This window comes from Armigeres subalbatus, chromosome 3 (assembly GCF_024139115.2).
Source record: "Armigeres subalbatus isolate Guangzhou_Male chromosome 3, GZ_Asu_2, whole genome shotgun sequence".
Classification (NCBI taxonomy): domain Eukaryota; kingdom Metazoa; phylum Arthropoda; class Insecta; order Diptera; family Culicidae; genus Armigeres; species Armigeres subalbatus.
The window spans coordinates 212,803,849-212,827,766 of NC_085141.1; the positions used below are offsets into that span (position 1 = coordinate 212,803,849).

Consider the following 23,918-nt stretch of genomic DNA (forward strand, 5'->3'; position numbering starts at 1 on the left):
GGTGTTTTCGTATTAATTTTCTACCAGACACTTCTGTTAATGATGATTTCCTGTCCATTTTCCATCCACTCTTCCACCATTCGTGCTACTCTCGACATTATGTTCCCTAATACCTTTTGTTTATCTCACTTTTTTGCATTAGTTTGCTGTTCGTCAGGTCTAAAGTAGAACCTTTCCATCTTTGTCGCTTTTTTGTGATATATAATAACTTACCTCCACGTGGTTGCCTCAAATTGAGTTCGCCGTTTTTTTGTTGCTTCGTAGTAAACATTTCCCTCCGAACAGCATGCCGCTTGAAGCAAAGTGACTCCTCTGGGTTGAGCTTCGGTAAAACGTTTTAAAGTTTTTTATACCAGTAGAGATAATGTTCGCCATCCTCCACGAGAAGTTCATCAACGCCTAAGGCAAAAAGCCATTGATGTAGAAGAAAATAGAGAGGGAGAGAAAATTCGATATAAAAAACATTGTGAAACAGAAAAGTTGAAATAGTGCAAGTTTAATTAGTGTCAGACATAGTTTAATGCACAATAGCTATAAAAAACAGGAAACAAACTTTACGGTCTCCTAATGAACTTATCCGTTCAGATTTTACCATGGTATAATTGCTTCATCTAGTTACAAAATATATTATTTTTAAGTCGGAATTAGTGTTTTTATTTAAATTTAGTTTTATTTAAATGTCCAGCCACGGAAGCCTGATAGCCTATTGATAGTGTGATATCACATGAAATGAAAATAAGATTGGGATTTGTTCTCCAAACTTCAAAGGGTTTAATCAGCCCTCTGTTGAACAACTGTATTTTTTTTTCAATGACCTTCGTTTTTTCATTGAGTCCTCGTGTATGCCACAGAAACAACATGGAACATCTTTAAGTGTTTTAATCAGTGACAAGAAATGTCATTTCGATGTCATGGGACTAATTTGCTCTTCTCCGGAGGTGCAAATCTTACTGAGTGTCTGTTCTCCATGTCAGGATCGGCTCACAACAGCGTTTGTTCTCCATGTTAGGGGCGGCTGATCATTGCCCGAGTGCCAGCGAGGGACTCTAAGTGAAACTGTGCACCATGGTCCTCCGGAAATTTTGGAGGTTTGGTGTCAGGCCTTGCAAGCTAGCCATTAAAAAACATAAGCAACGAACAATCATCAAGAGTGTACGGATCGGAACCATCGGCGAAGATCACAGCGACGAAAAGGGAATAGCGATTGGAAACTCGGTTCGTGGAACTGCAAATCTCTCAACTTCATCGGGAGCACACGCATACTCGCCGATGTGCTTAAGGACTGTGGATTCGGCATCGTAGCGCTGCAGGAGGAAGGGATCATTGGTGTAAACGTTTAGAGGTAATCATACCAGCTACCAGAGCTGCGGCAACACACACGAGCGTTGCCGGAACAGGGTGAGCTCGATGGGGCCCCTCTTTAGGACTGCTGGAATACAGTCATACAGCCATTAATGACGCAGCGAAGAACAACGTCAGGAATGTGGAACGAAGTCGACGGAACGATTGGTTCGACGAAGTGTGCAGGCGGATTCTGGAGGAGAAGGACGCAGCGTGGGTTTATCGCGCTGCAGCTAGGTACCCGGCAGAACGTGGAACTTCATAGACGGAAGCGGAGACAGCAGACCCGCCTTTTTAAGGAGAAGAAACGCCGTCTGGAAGAAGCGGAGTGCGAGGAGATAAAACAGCTGTGCCGTTCTCAAGAAACACGCAAGTTCTACCAGAAGCTTAACGCATCCTGCAAAGGCTTCGTGCCGCGAGCCGAAATGTGCAGAGTTACGGATGGGAGCCCTCCTTAGCCGTGCGGTAAGACGCGCGGCTACAAAGCAAGACCATGCTGAGGGTGGCTGGGTTCGATTCCCGGTGCCGGTCTAGAAAATTTTCGGATTGGAAATTGTCTCGACTTCCCTGGGCATAAAAGTATCATCGTGCTAGCCTCATGATATACGAATGCAAAAATGGTAACCTGGCTTAGAAACCTCGCAGTTAATAACTGTGGAAGTGCTTAATGAACACTAAGAAGCAGTGTTACGATAGACGGGGATACCTTCGACGTGGTCGAGGAATTCGTCTACCTTGGATCCTTGCTAAAGGCTGATAACAATGTTAGCCGTGAAATACGAAGGCGCATCATCTGTGGATGTTGGGCCTACTACGGGCTCCAAAAGAAACTGCGGTCAAAAAAGATTCGCAACGAGCGAAGCGCAGCGAGCGAGGTTGGCAGACCAGGTGCAAACCGACTTGGCGAGCGTGGGGCGTATTCGAGGATGGAGAGATGCAGCCGTGTATTGTGGCGTCCGTGTATTGTGGCGTCAAATGGTTGATTCAGTAGTTAATGCACGTTAAATGTAGACTAAATAAAATAAATGAATGTTTTTTATATAAACATGTAGCCCTCAAAGGACCCTATAACTAGGTCATTTCTTTAAATCTGATATTGGCGGCGTTAGAGCCGAATTAGTGGGTTCGACTGTTCGACTAGGATCTTTTAAGCATTACATGTTAATCAATTTCAATTAGAAATTTTAATAGCTTCTGAGTTCAAATGGGGAGTTGGGTAGATGGCTGTATTCAATTCGCCCGCAGGTGTCAAAAAATTGAATGTGGGACGAGACTTCATTCGAACCATGTGTCGTCTAATGTCCAATCACTACACTTTAAATGCACATCTTTTCTCTCGGAGGGCAATCTATGTGTTTGTGGAGCAGATTATCAGGATATCGATCATTTTGTGTGGGCGTGCGAGGAGCATCGTGGCCCCAGATCTGGGAAGTGTTGGCTGGCTTAGACCTCGAAGACATGTCCCTTGTCCACCAATTTTTGAAAGTTGCTGATGTAAAATTGTAATAATTGTCCACCTATTTGTAGTACCCCTTCTCGAATTTCATCCTCTCGTTGTCCATTTCAATGTCTGTAGTTAATCCCTTCCGTATGTCTTCCTCTCGTTGTTGTCTCCCAAGAAAAAGTTTGTTTGTCCCGTTACAGATCTTAATAATCGCCAAGAATGTAAACATTGTGAACATCAGCATCGTAAATACTATAAGTATTCTAAATTCCCTTCCTTCCTACTGTATTATTGTATTCCCTAACCTCGACCAAACCACGAGTCTTCCGGTTTCCAAAAACTAACATTATTATATAAGAATCATGAAAAATTGTATTAAGGTGATTATACAATGGAGCCCGTGGTGAATTGCAAATTCACCACACGTTTATCTATATAAATTTCCAAAAGCCCAAATCTGGTGTAACAGTTTTCGTACAGTGCCGAAACTCAAATTATGATTCTTCAGCATAACTAAGCAAACGATCTACCATTATTTCAATCCCATACGCGTTATGGTTCTTTCATCTCGTGCTCTTGAAAAAAAATACTGGAAAAGCACGTGGTTTACAAAATGGCCGATTTCTGGCTTTATTGGATAATCACCTTAAAGCATGATTTCGGCTTTGTAACGCTACACGGCAAACGAGCCTTCCAAATAAACGAAAGTTAAAAAAAAAATAACTTCTGTAAAAAGTTATTAGCAAATTAGTAATTGCAATCCCACGACATTTTTTTGACATTTCCCGTCACTGGTTATAATATCTTCAAGTGCTATCGTCTCGGACAATGACTCATAATGAGACCAATCTATGTGCTAAAGAACCTTAAAGGTATCTAGAACTAGAATTTTGCGTGTTATGCTGTTTTTCCAAATGAACCGTTTGTTTGAGAAACTGTATATGTAACATTTTTGGCCAAAATGAGATTTTTATATATTCTGAATCCTCGTCCAAAAATACGTATTCTGGCAAAAAATACGAAAAAAAAATTTTTGTTCAGGAATGTAGGAAAAAATTCCGTTTGTTTGAGAAACTACATAAGTCCACGTACTTTGAAGAGCAATTGTGGAGTACTAGAGTACCTTGATTTTTTAAACTGAAAATGCCCCAGGCTGTTGAGTTTTGCCAAAAACTACTGATCTGTATCGAAGAAATTGAAAGATTCGGTACAAATTTGTTCAAAAAACAGTTTTTTGTTGTTTTCTCGAAATAGTGTAAAATGAACTTATGCAGTTTCTCAAACAAATGATTCAAATGTTTTCTAGTTTTTAATTATCCCAAGATTCTTACAAAACCATCAAACAAGTTTCTCCATCCATCAATCCTTTTTCTCTATCATAGTTTATCTTGTCTCTTAACATAGACGCCAACATTGTGAAAATCACGGAAAATGGGACAAATTGTTGTTTAAAATGAGTTTTAAGGGGTTATGTCTGTAAACTATCAAGTAAAAATATTCATGAGATTTATCACAATTGAGAGATTAAAAAGTATTTGCTTAGCTAAATAATGTTGTGCAAAAAACCGTGTCAAAAATTTCAGTTGGTCATAGAATTTAAATTATACCGACTGAGGAGCTTACCGCGTGGAGCAGTTTTTTACCTTTGCTCATTTGCAGCATACTCGAAAGAATTGTTTTCAGATGTGATAATCGCCTATAAATTTACATTTGTTCGAGGAAAAATGCGGGGTGATGGCTTGGACGGCCATTCGGCAGCCATTTCGCTGGGTCACTGCATATAATGTTCCAGTAACGCTTCCATATCAACAGAATCGCAGTCGCCAAATTACGGCAACAGCCACGTCGAGTGCGTTTGGGCGAACCTTAAAGGCTCCTACAGGCCTGCGCGATTTGAATGCCTCGACAACTAGTCGCCGCGATTCTTTTGTTGTGTCGCAGGCAGTGTTCCATTTACGCTTCCATACCAGCGGCATAAGAATCGCATTCGCCAAGCGATAGAATAGCCTCGCGATTGTCGCCTCATATGTGTTTGAGACATGTGTGCATCACGGAAAATAAGACGCAGCCACACAAATATCAAGGTGACTAACCATGCGTCTCCATGCACGAATTGAAATGATGAATCCATGATGAATTAAAATATTATTCTGTTGAAATATTATTCGTTGCTGAAATATTTCATAATTGCCTTCGACTATTTCTTTTTCTTTGCATAAGCAAGCTAATTTCTTAAATTATCTTCTGAAATAGATAATGCATTTTAATGTTGCAATCAGAAACTTTCGATTACGCCTTCGATAATCGAGTTCTCAAATTATGTCGTTGACCTGGTAAAAATATAATTTTATACCAATTCCAATAATAAATTTTGATGTTATAGTGCATCCTCTTAATTAATATCCTTCCATTATTAGTAATGGTTTTCCTACCGCTGTCATGCTCTGCCAATTCAAACTAAAACTACTTACCTAAAGGTGCGATTAACTGATTGCCAGGAGGATTCTTCGTGTCCGGTTTCTCTGGTAATCGGTACAGCAACCAGTAGTGGTAGCTATTATCATAAACGATTAATAAAAAAAATGCGAAATTGAGGCACGTGCTTACAAACAGATCTTACCTTTTTGGCTCCTCTTTCATTTCAGCTAGCGTGTGCACGTAATGTCCGTTGGGCCACTCTCGTGCCTCAAATTCGAACCTGCGGATGAAAGAAAGTCATTAGTGAGGGTGTCCAAAGTATTAATTATGAAGTATGAAAGTATATACTTGGGATCTATCTCCTTAGCTTGTTTCATGGCTTGGAAAAATGTGGTGTTTTTCGGTGAAGTGAGGTCTAGGGAATACTCTTGAGTAACATTGGTATCCACCCAGAGCGTGTAAGTATAGGACACATTCTTCGGTTCAGCCTCTTCCACAGACGACGTTAAACCAACCGGGGCGGCCAACTTTTGGTCACCATTTTCGTAATAGTTATCGTTCGAGTTATCTCGTATCACGTGATCGCACTGCAGGGCACGGACGGCGCCTAAACCTTTCCACCCAAGTGCGAGGATTATATCAGCTGTCAGTCCAATACCAATGGTGGCATCCTATGTAGTTTTAGTTTTAGTAGCATTCTCCCCAATAAATTTATGGCATTTACCTGACCATCCTGTAATGGCTCTTCCGTCCAGCAACCGTCCAATCGTTGTTTGGATAACATCCACTCTGACGCTGCCGATCGATTCCATTTTCCAGCTGGGTCAGGTTCCAAGTCTTGCAAGGCTTGCATGGCGAGCGCCGTACTTCTCAGCAATCCGAAGCTGCCCTGTGGCCCCTGAAGGCTGGCGAGGCCACGTGCAGGTCGCCGTATGAAGTGTTGCAAATGCCGATGACGGTGGTCCGTCACAATACACCGCAGAGCCAATAGAACCATGGCAATTGTATCTGAAACAGTCATAAATGTGATAATATGAATTAGGGATGAGACTAAGTGAAATAAATTTAATGATTTCAAAATAAAGGTAAAACTGTTCTGATTTTTCCTTTCATACAGCTTTCATGTAGCTATCATATTCGTTCTATCGAAAATAAAGAAATGAAAAGCAGGTGAAGCTTGTTTATTATTTTTGTGATTCTTTCATAACAAATTGGTCAGGGGAACCGGAGACGTTTTTTTAAATGATATAAATTTTGTTATCATTATTTAAGTGATAAAATAATAAATAGAACAAAATAAATTCACCACTCATCACTTCGAAATGAGATGAACTTTGTTATCATTTTTTAAGTGATAAAAAATAAATGGAATAAAATAAAATCATCACTCAAGATCATCAAGATGAAATTTTGCTTGTGAGAGCGTACACTAATTACGTAAACATTTTTCTGGGTTTACCAACCCCCCTTCGTACACATTATATTTTTTACGTGAAATACGTCTAAGGGGAAGACTTGGATGCAGGGTGTAAAACGGAAATTTCCAAATCCGAGACCGTGACGAATTGGGAGAGATTTCAAACGCAAATAGGATGTTCGAGATTTTCTTATCAATCGATTCGGAAACTCTCCAGAAATTTGCCAAATCAATCGATACTATTGATTATCAACGGTAAACTATTGAAAATGTTATTCCTTTTTAAACTCGGTAAAACATCAGAAAAATAATCAACCCCAATTGGCTCAGTAGTTTCCAAGTCTATAAGGGTCAGACAACACATATTAATTTTTATGAATATTAAAGATGGCACGGAGAGCGGATCAGAGCGTCCAGAAGTGGTCCCAGCAATAATGACTGTCGCAGCCGAAAATTTTTCTATACGCTGATGGTCACGGCTGCAGTAGCGCGTCATTCGCGTCCGTATACCAATCAGCATATGAGGTGATCGTTGGCGAAACTGCTAACCTCTATAGTGGCGCACCCTTTGATGGCAGTCACGCGGACGAGTAGTTGCTGTTAGTGAGGCACATAATTTTAAATAAATCGGTTCTTTTCAGGACAATCATTATACCGTTTTGGCTCAAATCCCGAACATGACTCATATTCCGAACACTGGCGTTTTGGCACCCTAACACTTAAAAATTCCATCGTTTTTCAGTTCTAAGGATCAAGATTACAATGAATTCAAGATCCTATGGAGAGAATTACACGAATAAAGCAAAAAAAGCTTTATAAAAAGAAATTGAGTCAAAACGGTATATGGAAAAAAGATAACGTTAGTTGAGATGATTTATCCAAAATGCAACCGCTAGTGACTTGCAAATTCTTCTGTGATTTTTTATCGCGTAACTCTGTGTTCGGTTATGTTCTGTCAGTGATTTAAAATGTTAAGAAGAGTAACAAGTAAAAGTTGATTCTAAAAAAAACTTCTTCGTAGAACAAAACATAATCACTTGGCATCGGTAGAGGAATCATGGCGTCAGTGTCGGTTCGAGTAGCGGCCTTCAACGGGTGGTTGCTGAGGTGATTGGCAATGAAATCGGTTCCGAGTAATTTTATTCAAAGTGCAAAGCATAATCGCTTGGCAACGGCACAAATTTGCCATCGGTAGAAGAATCTTAAGCACTCGGAAAAAGACGATGCACTAAATTTACCCGCATGATTAATGAAAAAATTGATGGCTTTAGCACAGATAACAGATATTTAGGCTAGAACCAACTTTATTGAAAATCCTGTGAAAACTTTTGAATTGATATACGTTGGCCCACTACTGCCATCTACTCAACTGATTGCGGCAGTTCATACGGACGCAGCTGATTAACAACCGTTAAACGCAGTCCACAGACAAACAGACATAACACATTGAACATTCACTCATCAAATTCATCGTCGTTCAAACACTAACGACATCTGTTGATTTCGGTTAGTTGGGCAAATCACGAACCAGATGGCGGTAGTGAGCAAACGTCAAACTAGAGCAAATCCGACGCGCGCGCCGCGAGTGATCGATTGGCCAAACTAATGATTATTTGAATTGACGAGTAAATCAGTGAACGATCGAAATTTGACGAGTGTTATGTCTGTTTGTCGGTGCGCAGTCAATGCATTTGACAGCCGCATTTGGGCTGCGTTTTCAATAACAATGATCCTTGCGCCATCTCCAATCGATTGCCAAACGCGGTTTAATATACATTTGAATTAACGGTTGCCGATGTTTACACACGTATCGAATGCCAGCCTCAATATCTGTTATCTGTGGCTTTAGTATCGGTCCTAAGCCTAACGACGGCTGTCGCACTGTGGTCGGATATCATGAAATCATGGCATTAATAAATAACTCCTTAGGGTTGTCTCATAGAAGTTTGGTGTCTTCCACAAAGTTGTTGCATGATAAGTAGGCCTTCATATGGTGATAAAAATTTAGTTCGGAACTCTACCGCTAGGGCGGCGTTTCGGATAACTTTTTATATGTGCATGATAGGATGATGGTGTCTTCTGCAAAAATCAAGAATTCAGTATTATGAGCAACTCTTGTGACGGAACTATCTTTGAAAAGGCTTTTGATTCTGAGATACAATGCATTTTATGTAAAAAATGTGAGTTTATATCTAAAATTTGATTATTTTTAGTTAAATTTTGTATCTAGGGAGTAGGTGCTAGTAATGGACCCCTTGCGTATAATGGACCCCCTGAACAAAAACCGAGAGTTTACGCTTGAATCTACAATTTCCTGCAAACTTCCATAGGATAAAATTCCTTCACTTATCAGGGTAGTAGTTCCATACAATTGTTTTGCACTGGGAGACTGAAATTTAGTTATATTAACTAATTTATTAATGTAAACTCGCTAGAGGGTCCATTACTAGCACAGAAAGGGGGGTCCATAATAGGCAACAGGAACATGTGGAAATGGAACATGTAAATCAAATGGGGGGACCCGGGGGTGGCCATAATAGGCAACCTGGCTACATAATTTTAAAATATATATTTTAGTAGAAAAAATGAATGTTTTACCATGTGTTATGTACGAAACGCGATGCTGATACCTGTTGCTTGTCATATAGTGCTACAGAATGGCAATTTGTAATGAGTCTTACTCTAGCGAAGCGATTGAAGTAAGTTTCCGTCGTTAAGGGGCTAGTAATGGACTCACTCCCTACCCGAGCACAAATAAATAACTAATTGTTAACAAATTCTGTTATCCGGTTATCGGACATATTGATAACTGAACTTGTTATCATTTTGGCTGACTTAACAGCCAACATAACAAAAATGATACCAGAATTTTATTCGTGAAATAACTACATGAAAACAAATTAAGTTATCACTGATACCAAATTGATAACACATTTTGTTATACATGTTATTTACTCAAATAACTAATTTAGTTATTATTTAGTTATCAGCCATCACTGTTTTATCGACCAAAATAGTTGAATCTTCTTTGCCGACTTCGTTACGCATTGAAAAAAATGTTGCCATTCACTGGGATTCGAACTCGAATCGAGTGATTGCACGGCGTCGTCTCTAGGTACTCACCCAATCACGCTTTCTTGAGGAGCAGAAGAGAAGAGCAATACGCTTTCTACAATCTTGCATTTACTGAAAACTATTTATAATCAAATCATGATGCCATATGACCATTTTATGTAAATAACAGTCAGCTGTACAGAGTTGAGAACAGCATAACTTATTAATAACAAACTTTATTATCCAGTTATATTGATAACTAGAATTGTTATCATTTTGGTTGAATTACCAGTCAATATAACAAAAATGATAACCGAATTTAATTCAAAATAGCGAACCAGCAATCAATTAGAATAAATACGGTTTATCGTACTTTTATTGATTTTATTGATTTTTCCAGTATAATAGGTTTATACATAATAGGCCAAATAATTGGCTTAGGTTAGTTTTTCTCTCTAATTGTCAATCATTAGGTTACTAGCAGCGCCATGCTGTAGATCGATTTCGGTTCTAGTTTTATTCTAACTAAACCACAACCTTGAAATTCGCAGTGAAACGTTTCATGTTTTCATATGCATATATAAACAGCAACACTGCTGATCCCAGCAAGAATTAATCCGTGAAAAATTTTGCCATTTGGTGAATCCAGGGTCGGGGTCGACAGTTCTCGGGAGCTCCTAAATGTACGAAAAAGGTTGACTTTGGTACATACGGTTAGGTGAGGGCCCAGGGCCATGACTCAAAGCCCCCCTCCCCCCTCTTCCTTAATCCGGCCATGAGTGAATCCTCTCGCTAGTCAAATCAACCTCAAGTAGTTTTTATTTATATAAATTCAAATCTATCAGTTCAGTCAATGTTCTATGACTTAATTCCTTTTGCAGATATGTTTTTATCGTTTCCGGCGGGTTTATATGATATTTGCTCATATGCGAAAATTATGAGTAAGGTTGAGTAAATTGTGGAAAACTAAAATTAGGATTCGTATGGGTACCGAGTCCACAACGTGCATTTTAACCTACAATGTCTGCCACGTTTGCCGGGTCGACTAGTTAAAACATATTTTTTGGGTTACTGTGACAAAACACCTTCCAAAGGATTTTCTATTTCACATCTCAATATTCCCATGCGTCGACCGTCCTTTCAACATCGACTATTGAAGGTTTGGCTGCAGATGATCTAGCTCTGGTTTGTCCTTTGCGTCCAAACTTAGTTGAGCCCATTGCTAGATCGACTAAAGTGCGAGCATGATTGTTTTCTCCACAACAGACCAGATCGTTGCAATTTCTTGATTATCCGACATTTCCAGTTAAAATTTCCGTTTCTCAATTATATAAGCACTGTGGATCCCAAGATGAATTATGTTGCGGTTAGCTTGGCGGTTAGTCAAGATTATTCACCGTTCCTGAATGCCCTTGGATCATATGTTCCGGGAGCTGCAAGGCCATTTTAAGTACTTAATAAACTACAACGCTTAATTGGTTCTCAGATACATATTTCATTATTCAACGATACCTGAAATGAAAGTAAAGTTAATAAGCATAGCATAAAACAAACATGAAAATTTCAACTCTTGTGTAAATTCCTTTGTTGACAGAGTAATAAACAAATCAATAGATATCGAGGGTAACGGGGAAAATCACTCTCTGCTTAGACGAAAATTTCAGTTCAGTGTTTGGAAACAGTTCTTGTCACAATATTCATAGCATAGGCCGGCTACATTTAACAGAAGTAGTATGTTGGCAAGGGTAGAATGCTTAGCCCCATTTCTGAACGACGCGAAATTTAGAAGAAAATGTGTATTGATAATAAAATTTGTTATTATTCAGTTATCAGTTAATCACATGATTGATAACTAAATATCAAAATGATAATAAGGATAACTAATCGTGTTATCAGTTTGATATCATTTCAGTTATCTGCCTTTGCTCGGGTATGTGAACTTTTTTTCACATATTTTTTTGTATCTCGAAGAGTAATATATAGTAGTTTTTTTTATTGTCTTTATTAATGAGGTTTTCGGCCCTTGACCGGTTCACCTCACTATATAGTAGTGTCTTTATTCAATCAAAGTAGGCCGTAAAATTCATATTATAATGAGCACATAAACTTTCTGGGCTTCGTTTTGCCTATTTTGCAGTATTATTTTAAAATATAATTATTGGTCTGGAATTCAGCTTAGAAATCACTAACTGGCAGGCACTACAGATTTGGTTCCCTTGAAGTTAAATTTAGTACACTCTGGACGGATTTAAAAACAAGAAGGTTTAATTTTATCCATATTCTGAACAAGCTCTGACTAGTTCATATCAAAACGTAAATTAATTAACGTTGTCCGTAAATCTATGTCTAATTCGAGGAGTGTGCAAATCATAAAAATTATAAAATGTGTATTTGATAAGATTCATCAGAAATACCATCTGGTGTCAGTATATTTGGCGATATTCTATTTTCGTCAATTTCAAGATCTAAATCGTTGAAAATGGAGTCTCATGAAAAATCACCGAAAATTTTGAAACAGCTCCTAGTTCTGAAAAAAAGATAATTACGTTCTTTGATGAATAATGTACAAAACATTTTGTATTTATATTTTGTTCAGCATAAACAGTTCGTATGCCAACGTTAAATAAATATTAAAATGTTTACAACTATTATATAAGAAAAATATAGTACCAGCACAGCATAAAATTTCTATTGCATGGCACTATAAATGGTAGTAATGGTAGGATCAAGATTTTTTTACGCACATAAAAAAATCTTGGGTAGGATCGGATCAGACCCTACCATATATTACTCTCTGGGATACAGAAAGTTTATGCGAAAATGAATATTGTACATTAGGGTGGCTCAAATTAGTATGGGAAAAACTTTTTTCAATTTTTTTGATAGGCCGCCCTCTTATTTGGTTCTATTTGATGCCCTGATGCTCTGGACAAAATTTCAGCCAAATCGGTCAACGTTTGGGCGGTGCTAAACTCGTTGGAAGTTTATATGCAAAAATGTATGCAGAAACATCCAAAACAGTGGATTGCAGTAGGACGGCACAACTTACGATGCAGAACTATGATACTCATTCAGATCTTGAAGAATGTAATACAGAGTGTTATGCAGAAAACCGCGAGAAGATTCGAGTTTGCCCGGCTAAGTTATTAGCATTTCTCTGAAGTGGGGTTTGAGCAAGTTTCGTTTCTTTTACTTTTGAAAAGAAATAAATTCACCCCTACAACACTCCAGTAAAATGCTAATATCTTTGCCTAATAAGCTCTAATCTTCTCGCGGTTTTCAGCATAACATTCTGTATTTAATTCTACAAGAACTGAACGACTATCATGGTTCTTGATCGTAAATAGTGCCGTTCAACTGCAAATCACTGTTTTTGGATGTTTCTGCATACATTTTTTCTACAACTTACAACTTTTCTACAACATACAACTTCCAACAAGTTTAGCACCGCCCAAACGTTGACCGATTTGGCTGAAATTTGGTCCAGAGCATCAGGGCATCAAATAGAACCGAATAAGAGGGCGGCCCATCAAAAAATTTGAACAACTGTTTTTTGAGCCACCCTATTGTACATAGATACAAAATTACACTAAAAACAATCAAATTTTGGAAATAAAAGCACACAAAAAGGCATTGTATCTCAGAATCAAAAGCCTTTTCAAAGATGGTTCCTTCGCAAGAGTTGCTCGTAATACTAAATTCTTAAACTTTGCAGAAGACACCATCATCCTGTCATGCTCATATAAAAAGTTAGCTGAAGCACCGCCCTAGCGGGAGAGTTCTGAACTATTTTTTTATTACCATACGAAGGCCTACTTATCAAGCAACAACTTTGTGGAAGACACCAAACTTCTATGAGGCAACCATAAGGATTCACAATGTTGTGAAAACTCATATGTGAATATGTACGTTATGTGGAAGATATTGATTTGGAAAATGTATTGGAGGTAACCACTTTCCTTTCGATGGGACTCGAACCCATGACCCTACAGTTTAACTTTGATTGAACTGAACCATAAGGAGTTATTTATTAATGCAATGATTTTATGATATCCGGCCACAGTGTGTCGTCGGGTGTTTTCCCTCGAAAATGTATTCACTATGGAGAATGCCTCCAAAAATGTATTCATAAGAGAAGGTTGATCCGAGATTAATTTTCTTTTAAGTACAAAACATAATTGCGTGGCGACGGCAGAATGTTGCCGTCGATAGAAGAATTTCAAGTACGTGCCGGAAAAAGACGATTCAATTAATTTATTCCTACGGTGACTGAAGAAAAATTCGGTGACATCAGTATTGGTGGCCGTCTGCAGCTGATAGCCGCAGAAATTTGTACGTTAAAAATCTTGAAATATGTTTTCTTATAGTCGTCCTAGATAGGCTAAAATCAAATGCACAAAAACACTTATTAAATACATGACACATACTAATTAGTGGCGCGTTATATCCGTAGTTGGTCCTGGTTACTGCGACATTTAGAAATGTGTTGGTGCGAAGATTACGGCTTCTGATGCGGATGTTTAGCAGTCTAAGTATGCCAGGACAGTCAATGTGGAAGATAAGAAGATCGGAGATAAATGTTGCCTTGAAAGCATCACGACGAATTCTCAAGAGATCCAGTTCAATCAGTCTGCACCTATCTACATATCTAGGAAGATTTAGAGAATCGTTCCAAGGCAGATGCCTCAAAGCGAACGAACTTTTTCTGCACTGCCTCTATTCGTTGAATTCCTTTCTGATAGAAAGGGGCTCAAACGGATTATCCATACTCGAGGATAGAACGTACCAACGAGCAATATACAGCCATGAGACAATACACGTCTTTGAATTATTTGGTCACTCGAAATAATAGCCCAAGCTGTGAAGATACCTTCACTACTACATAAGATATATGATCCTTGAAGAACATTTTGGAGTCTAAAATGACGCCAAGGTTCTTAATTACGCTGGCACGTTGAAGAGCGACTCCTTGTAAAGTGTATTCATGACAAATTGTTATAATGTTATCACCAAGCATTTCGCAGATTTAGAACCATTCTATTAATTTCACACCATTCGGCAAAGACTTTGAGCTGATTCAATCCTGGTTTACGGTATAATATAGCTTGAAGTCGCCAGCGAAAGATAATCTATGACAGCTTCCGATGGCGCTTGGTCCCTCCTTTGCCGAGACCCTTGCTTCCTTTTCCACGGCCGGCCATTATGATGTTGGTGGACTGGTGGGTGTGCGTGTCTTGTCCAACGCGCGCGACGCTAGTGCGAACTGAAATAGCTCGCACACGCGCCAATAAAGTACCCAATAAAGTAAAATCATTAGCTCCGCCCCATTGGTAAACGGTACCGGTGCACATTTTGATTCACTGTTAGGGCGGTGCAGGAAGAACGGAGAGCTGACCACAGCGTCGGTTAACGATCCCAGCGGCAACGGCTGCCGCAGCGATGGCGGCTGTCATCGATGGTGGAGCGGTGCACGGAGGCTATTGATAGTGATTGAAGACATTAAAAATAAAACGGTTCTTTTCAGGACCATCGTTATATTGGAATTAAAGTTCAGTTGCGAGGATTTTTCCAAGGTGCGACCGCGAGTGACCGCTAAATGGCATCCAGAGAAATTTACACTATGCCCAGGGTGTCGAGAAAGTTTCCAACCAGAAAACTTGCTAGACCGGACCGAGAATCGAACTCGCCATCTCCGTAGTAACGATCCTACGCCTTTGCTCGCAAGGCAATATAACGAATTTTCGGACTGTTGCGAGTTTTCGTGTTATGAAAGTTGAAGTAAGTCGCGGAAGGTTATTTTAATATCAAGTGATAGAGCTCCTATTCAGTAACGAAAATCAATACAGTAATATTCCGATTTTATCACCTCCTTGGTGAATTTTGGGGTGATAAAACAAGGCATGTGACAAAATCGTAAAAAAAATTATTATCGTTTTTTTAATTCATTTCACAAAAACGAATCAGTTCATGCCTTGGAAAGGCAAAATGCGTGAATGGTACCCTGTATTTATTGTCGAAAATGCTTACAGAATCCTTCACTCGTACTCAGAAGTCATTCATAATGAACCGTAGGCAGTGAAAGTTATTTCATGAAAATCATAGTTGTTTGCAGTATTATTTACAAAAATAAAAAGAACGACTAAAATTTTTTAAATTTTTGTAGTAATAAAATGTGAATAAAATCGGGTCGGAAACGTGAAACGGAAACGGAAATTCTTGTAGATACTTACCCACATCGTTTACCTCGCCACTGGCAATGTCCAGCAATCGCCGTATCTGCCGTTTTCGAACATGTGTTGCTGAACTGCACACTGCCAAGGCTGTTAGAGCAAACTCGTACTCTTGACCTTCTTCGTGCTCGTGGTGCTCCAGAGTAGCAACCAAGTCATGCCCGTAGAAATGTCGAGCATCCTTACACAGCGCTCCCATGGCTAAAATGTATTTGGCAATGCGATCGGTGTTCACCGGTTTGGGCATTGCATGGTGTCTGTCAACCATTGTAAGCACTTCGATTTCCATCTGTTTAACCGACAACATATTCTCCAGGTCGGTTATTTCCTGAACATTATTATCATTGTCGTCAGAGCCCCGAGGTCCTGACAACTCCTTAGCCAAAATGACCATGTGCGTATCGTTACCCCAACTGTAATCGGGAAGGCGCTTCTCTCGCAGCCAATCGATGGCTTTCTGTATGGCGAGACTTTCTTTCTGGTCTGGACCGCCTGGTCCAATTTCGATTGGTTCCACAGGAATTGGGTCGAGGGATTCCTGCTTCGTCGTCATAGAGGATGGCGACAGCGATGGAATTTGTGATATCGTTGAAATGCTTGATATGTATGTTGGCGGTAATGTTGGCATTGCTGAAGACGCCGAAGCAGACACTGTGGTGGACGTTGAAGTCGCTCCGGTTGATGAGGTCAATGTGCTTGTGCTAGCTGAGGGTTGTGTCGATGTTGACACCAGGTGCACCTGGTGTGTCGTTGACTGTGTTTGTTGTGCCGTGGTTGATTGTGTTGTTTCAGGCGAACTTTGCTCTGTAGAGGCGGTTATCGTTGTTGTGTTTTCTCCTAGTGATTTAGTCAGGAGCAGGAAGGCGACGTATAGAAACAAGTTGAGCTTGAGCTGTGGAGTCATCTTGATCTGGAAATGAATGAGGAAAACTTGTATGAGTAAAAGTATAGTACAGTTTTTGAAAAATGAAAACATGAATAGTAATGAAAAATGGTGAAATTTATTTCTTTTTCTCTCAAAAATATTAGGGTAACCGTACCCTTAGTGGGGATAGAACCAATAGTAGTGGTAGTGAAGTTTTAATGAGATTTTTCGTAATTATACACTTTAAGATGGTTCAGTTGATGCGTCATGCTATAAATATGGTGAGAAATCCAACGTACCCTGAGATTTTGCTTGAAAAACTGTTTAAAACAATCATTTTAATTAATAATATTGACTCCCTTGTACCTATAGCGGAACAACTGTATGGGAAGGTGGGGAGACTTGATCCATCCTGTTTTACAAAGAAACCATAGTAGTTTGGATCTAGTATACTTTTTAGTATAGATCCTCTAGATAAATGATCGATATGTGATGAACTATATTTTGGATTGACAACCGTATTGATTCTTTAAGACGGTTTGTTTGTTTTGACCCTTCTAAAGATTTTTTTAGTGGCCACGCAAAATTTGAACCTCTTCTTCTAACAATAACCAAATGCTACGATTTTTTCACAGTACAAAGCCATAATTATGCTAAATGATCTGTATTGGTCAAAATGTCAACATTCGATCACAATTTTAGGGTATTTCGAATTCAAGTTGTTGCGTCAATATGGGGACTTGATCCCCTATTGATTTAATTTATTATTCGTACAAAAATTTGGCGAAAAAATATTATTTATTTCCAAGCGGCTATTTTTGTGTAGATTTGACAGATTTAATAACGGCTTAAAAAAAAATTGATTGAGTAGATATCATAAAAAGGGGATCTAAGATTGCATGCGCTGTCGAATTTCATATCAAAAATTGTTTATGAATACGCACAGTGAGTCGGAATATCTACGTATCTTGGAGGAAAATATTTAAAAAAGCAGAGAGCATCTTTCTACTTTTATCAATGCAAGTTCTAGAAGATGGATCAATTCCTCAGAATATTTAAGAAAACGATTTTTTACAGCATTCCAAAAAATCGATTATGTATCAATAACAACAACAATTCAAAGATTGTCACACATCAGTAAAGCTAAATTATATATTTCTTGGAGAGTTTGTGCAAAAACCGCATAAGTTTATTAATTTTTGGATGTAATACATCGCACATGAGAAAATGGGACTTCCCCAGTCTCCCCTACCAATACTGGCAAGTTTCATGAGAAATCAATAGATAACCCCACCATGGGAACCAACATTTTTACCACCACTAAAGGAACAGTGTACCCTTTAATAGTGTAAACATTTTTCGGTAGTTGTTGATATTAAATAACATCAATCTCATTCAGTTCAATCAAAGTTAATTTCCTATATTCCGGGGCAGAGCTTAAAATATTCATCTTCATGAAGCAACTTCGGTCCGAATTTTGACAAACATCGCATGAATATTCAAAACATAGAATGACATAGTCAGACGACTACTCCACGAACTCATTCAATCGATTGTCACTGAGTGTGTTTACTATGTGCAGAAAAAAACATAATTAACATTATTTATGTTGATGTTTACCGTTGAAAGTGCTTCGCGGATGAAAATCGGATTCAGTCCTGTGTGATAAATCACTTTACTCATTTGAAACGTGTTCAGATTTCAGATAATTTATCAATTTGTAAAATGTGCATAAATATTCAATGACTAATATTCAACTGAATATTGACTGTCCAGAGCCGACTATGAATGTGTCGGAAGTGAACTGATAAGTGAAGAAAAATGGACTTCATCAACAATTTTCGATTATTTTACACTCTGTTCCGGGGATTAAACCACCCGACTTGGACATTAATTTACAATGTTGTGAAAACTCATATATGAAGATGTACATTATGTGGAAGATACCCCAGTAACATTTTGGTTTTATGCTGGTTTTATGGAGGCGATGAAGAGCAAATTATGGGTTTGAAGATCGTTATAAAATTAAAAATGTTACTTGGGTATTGATTTGAAAAATGTATTTAAGGTAACCGCTTTCCCTTCGATGGGACTCGAACCCACGACCCTCAGACAGTCTCATTTTTGTTAGCAAATTTATTACTTTATCTACTGCATAAGACGTTAAGGAGAATCCTCACGCAATCCAATGCAAAATATAATCGCGTTTCAAGGGCACAACACTCAATACGGAAGCAACGCACAATTGTCAATTTTATTACTCCAGCTTTGCTGCGTCGCAGCATGCATGGAATAGTAAAAATGACAGTTGTGCGCTGCTGACAATGGGCTGGTCTCATAGTGCGAATGTCGGATGAAAGAAATGTGATTACAACATTCAATAGAGAACCATATTTGGACTGGAAAAAGATGATAATTACTAAAACAAAAATGAAAATAAGGCAAAAATAAAAAAATATGAGGGAGGCTTGAATTACAGAAATTGATATTTTTCAAATATTTGGATCTTTTTCAAGATAAATTTGCTACTCAAAAAGTCTACAAATGTGTACATTTTCAATTTTGAGGATTAATTACAATGATTGATCCTTTATTGGGGTATCAATTAACTTTTTGTATACAGTATATTAGAGAAGAAAACAATAAAAATCTCTTTTTTTTTTAAATCGCCGATGAAATATTTTAAAACACTCCGTACCTCATTTCTAATAACCTTACAAGATAAGCATTCTTAATCTTTTCCAGTAAGTGTACTTAATAAAAGTAATGTCTTCTAAGTGTCTAATTTCAGTCTATCCAAATGCTTCACGCCAGAGCCACACGGATGCGTGCGCTGAAAGTTCACTTTGCTTTTCAAAATAGTCATTGTGAAGATCTAGATCTTAACCACTTTTGACATATAACAGGATCACAGAAATGTACTTTTTGATAATACATTAGATATATTAAAAAGGCAGAACACTGTTTCTAATACATACATATGTACAGAATGTACACATTGAAAACTGATGAAAAAATAATTGAAAACCGTTTTCCACCTTTTTGTATCCCATACTACCTATTCGGCTGCTGAAGCCTTTTCATTTAACGACGTCTGTCTGGCATCTCTACCCCGGCTTGACATTATTGCCACCGTCATTAGTGTCGATGTCGAAGCATTTCCAAGAAGTTCTCCCAGCACATCCTGTTGGTGCTTCCACTCTGCCCCCTCTTCCGAGTGAAGAAACTTGTGGGGTGCATTTTCCCTTGGCCCATGATCTTTCGCACTTATCGTCATTCACATCTCATATCTCGCCGGTCGTCTTCGGAAAACGTGTTTCGCCTTTTTACTGCTTGCCATTTTCTTTGTCGTCAGCACCGGCAGCAGTGTCATAATGTGTATACATAGGGTGCGGTATCAACTATCGACATTCAATTAATTTTCGCGACAGACTTTTGAGCAACGATTTTGCATTATTGCATTGTAATAGCCTTCTGTCTGTCTGGCCATCTCTCGATAGTGGTTGTGTGTAGCATTTCTGTCGTTTGTAATGGTGTCGTGACGTGTTGTAGTATTCGCTGAAATTGCTTCGATTAATTGCTTTATTCGCTTCATTTGTTTTGTGACATTTATTGGATTATAATGCGAAGCTCGGTCAACGAACGTTACAGCGTTTCTCAAACAAACCCGTATAATGTCATCATTTCGTTTTTAATCTGCAAAATGTTCATACAAGAAGTTGCTACTTACTACCCTATTTTCACATAGCTTGAAATAAGCTAACATCAAGTCAAAATAACACAGGAGTACTCCAAACCAGCCCACATGCGTCTCTAAAGAGGTGTCTCTGTGAATTTTCACTTCGCTTTTCGAATATGGCACCTGTCGCCTTGAACGTCGTTTTTCACGTATGCTGGAAAGTAGTTTTGTTAATACATTGGTGATGACATTCTATTCGCCGCCCGACCGCTGAGGTATATACTTAAGTTAGGGTAAATTTGGACCCTTAGAGGAAGTGCTCACAAATATCACCCTCAATCTATGAAATGGTAGGTTCGAAACAAGTGGAAATAACATCATATCATGGTGTTGCATAGATGGACGTTTTATTTATAAAATCGAAATTTGAAATGTACATTAGTGTTGAGTCACTAGTAGGCTTGCAAGCAAAGGCGCAGGATTGCCAATCTCGCTATACATTCCGTAGTCCGTAGCACTTTTTCCCCCCGCAAGAATATCCATAAGGCCACATCTTCTTCTTCTTCAATGACTCAACATTCCAACTGGAACTTGGCCTGCTATACAACTTGGTATTCTATTAGCATTTCTTCAGTTATTAATTGAAAGCTTTTCTATGCCCGCCATTGCACGAGTATGCATCCTGTGTGACAAGTACAATGGATGCATTATGCGCAGGGAGTCGAGAAAGTTTCCAATCGAAAACATCCTAGACCTGACCGAGAATCGAACTCGCCATCTCCGGATTGGCAATCCTTCGAATTTGCTCGCAAGGCTATTGGAGACCCTGTGGCCATAAGGCCACATAAGGCACATAAAAATCACTTAATCAAGAAACGGAACCATGGTCTAACCGACGGCAAGTTCTTCTCCGCCATCACGAACATCCGAAGCAACTGTACCGCGCTAATGACACATGAAAGTTCTATGAGAAGTTAAATAATCGTAAGGGCCACGCGCTAAAGCCTGGTATGTGTAAGCACATAAACGTTCCCGTTAAGCTGGTAGATCACTTTTACGTAGTGTTCTACGGTGTAAGATCTACCAAACCGAGCCCTTGCCTAATATTTTTTTCTATTAAGGGCAATGCAATAAGTTGTGGTAATTTAGAGATTCATCGCAATTAGTCCTCTATGCCAATATCAGTTTTAAATAACTTTACCCTGCAAATGGTTGAAAGACTCAAATTCCTCTTGTTTGAGGCTAAACTGTATGCAGCGGAAACCACTTTTCTAGCAATTAGTTAAAAAACCTCGGAGTCATTATCCTAGACTAGAACTAATCTGCCGCTAACCGCAAGTCGAGCACATATGTATATGGACTCCATATCCAGATGTGCTCGACTTGCGGTTAGCGGCAGTAATCTAGTTAGTGGTTTAAATACGTACTAACTTTTAATGAACTGGTAAGCGTTGGTAGTTCGAGGAACACACGGTAATCCATTGTTACTCAACAAATTCTCTGGATTGAAATGGTTTTGTAGATAGAGCTAAATCCCGGGTTTGGTGTTTTCCTGGGGATATTCTAGAAGCAAGACACGGATATGGCCAGGGCTCCGATGCATGGCCAAATAACAGTATTACTGTTTTGGTTTTCTCATAACACGAGTACGTATAGATTGATAAGGGGCGCGCCTTCAATGAGATAACCTTCATCGAAGGGTCTAAATAGCGGGTCCTTGTCACAATACTTAATTCCTTCTGAAGCTTATGAGAAAAACCAAACTAAATCTGTATCGAAACCGGTACTGTATTGCTTCTCATTGGAGTAATTGCTTCAGTAATTCGATATGCACTCATACACTTGCGGGCAGCAGGGACTATGTCCAAGGGCTTGACGATCCCTCCCCAGGTCATCTGCGAGTTGTGGGGCTTGTCTAGGATGTGGTGGGGTTTGACAGTGGGCCCTGTTAAATTCCTATAAAAAGCTGCATAGTGCATGTATCCGCAAGTAGGCCCCACCAAAGCGACCGTGTGCCACTCAAAGCGCACAAGCTCAAGTCCTGGTGTTGGTGTGACGCTAAACAACCCTGACACGACGGCCCTCCGACGAGACAGGAGGTTTGCGCAGGCCCAATAAGCCGCCTGGAAAACCAATAATTACGAGCAATATAAAAGATAATGCGACTCGATATAATCGGCAAAGACCTAGGCGACGAATAAAGGATCAAGATTGGAAGCTTGGAACATGGAACTGCAAGTCGCTAGGTTTCGCAGGTTGCGACAGGATGATCTACGATGAATTACATCCCCGCAACTTCGACGTCGTGGCGCTGCAGGAGATTTGCTGGACAGGACAGAAAGTGTGGAAAAGCGGGCATCGAGCGGCTACCTTCTACCAAAGCTATGGCACCACAAACGAGTCGGGAACCGGCTTCATAGTGCTGGGTAAGATGCGCCATCGTGTGATTGGGTGGCAGCCAATCAACGCAAGGATGTGCAAGCTGAGGATTAAAGGCCGTTTCATCAACTATAGCATCATCAACGTGCACTGCCCACACGAAGCGAGAACCGACGACGAACGTCCGCACTTACCGCAGTGCGAATATTGAATCCGACCACTACCTCGTTGCAGTATGCCTGCGCTCAAAACTCTCGACGGTGTATAACACGCGTCGAAGTCGGACGCCGCGGCTTGATATTGGGCGACTACAAGACGGTAGTCTAGCCCAAGAATACGCGCAGCAGCTGGAAGTGGCACTTCCAACGGAAGAGCAGCTAGGCGCAGCGTCTCTTGAAGATGGCTGGAGAGATATTCGATCCGCCATTGGTAGCATCGCAACCGCTGCACTTGGCACGGTGCCCCCGGATCAGAGAAACGACTGGTATGACGGCGAATGTGAGCAGTTAGTAGAAGGGAAGAATGCAGCATGGGCGAAATTGCTGCAACACCGCACGAGGGCGAACGAGACACGATATAAACAGGCGCGGAACAGACAAAACTCGATTTTTCGGAGCAAAAAGCGGCAGCAGGAAGATCGGTACCGTGAAGAGGCGGAGCAAGTGTACCGCGCTAATAACACACGAAAGTTCTATGAGAAGTTGAACCGTTCACGTAAGGGCCACGTGCCATAGCCTAATATGTGTAAGGACATAAACGGGAACCTTCTTACGAACGAGCGTGAGGTGGTCGAAAGGTAGCGGCAGCACTACGAAGAGCATACGGGTAATTCCACAATATATCTAAAGCTGGTCGTAGTGGCACATCCGAACAGGAAAAAAATGCATAAACGGGAACCTTCTTACGAACAAGCGTGAGGTGATCCAAAGGAGGCGGCTGCTTTACGAAGAGCACCTGAATGGCGATGTGGCAGACAACAGTTGCGGTATGGTAATGAACCTGGGAGCACGCGCGCAAGACATACGTCTTCCGGTTCCGGATCTCCAGGAATTCCAGGAGGAAAAACAACAAAGCCATCGACGTTGACCAAT

The 23,918-nt window shown here is 39.7% G+C and overlaps 1 protein-coding gene across 10 annotated transcripts in view; it reads right to left on the reverse strand.

Annotated features, from left to right (window-relative positions):
- Positions 1-262: 262 nt before the first annotated feature.
- LOC134219261 (uncharacterized protein CG3556) overlaps positions 263-23,918 on the reverse strand; it is a 121,957-nt gene continuing 98,301 nt past the window's right edge. For 9 of the 10 annotated variants that reach the window (XM_062697980.1, XM_062697973.1, XM_062697977.1 and 6 more), the window contains 6 exons: positions 15,905-16,814; positions 5,928-6,211; positions 5,552-5,874; positions 5,406-5,483; positions 5,257-5,339; positions 263-399 (listed from right to left, as the gene is read on the reverse strand). In XM_062697980.1, coding sequence (XP_062553964.1) covers positions 338-399; positions 5,257-5,339; positions 5,406-5,483; positions 5,552-5,874; positions 5,928-6,211; positions 15,905-16,808 — 1,734 coding nt within the window. In that variant the 5' untranslated portion in view covers positions 16,809-16,814 and the 3' untranslated portion in view covers positions 263-337. Of the gene's footprint in view, positions 400-5,256; positions 5,340-5,405; positions 5,484-5,551; positions 5,875-5,927; positions 6,212-15,904; positions 16,815-17,068; positions 17,132-23,918 lie in introns of those variants that run through there. The other variant, XM_062697981.1, reaches the window with a different exon arrangement.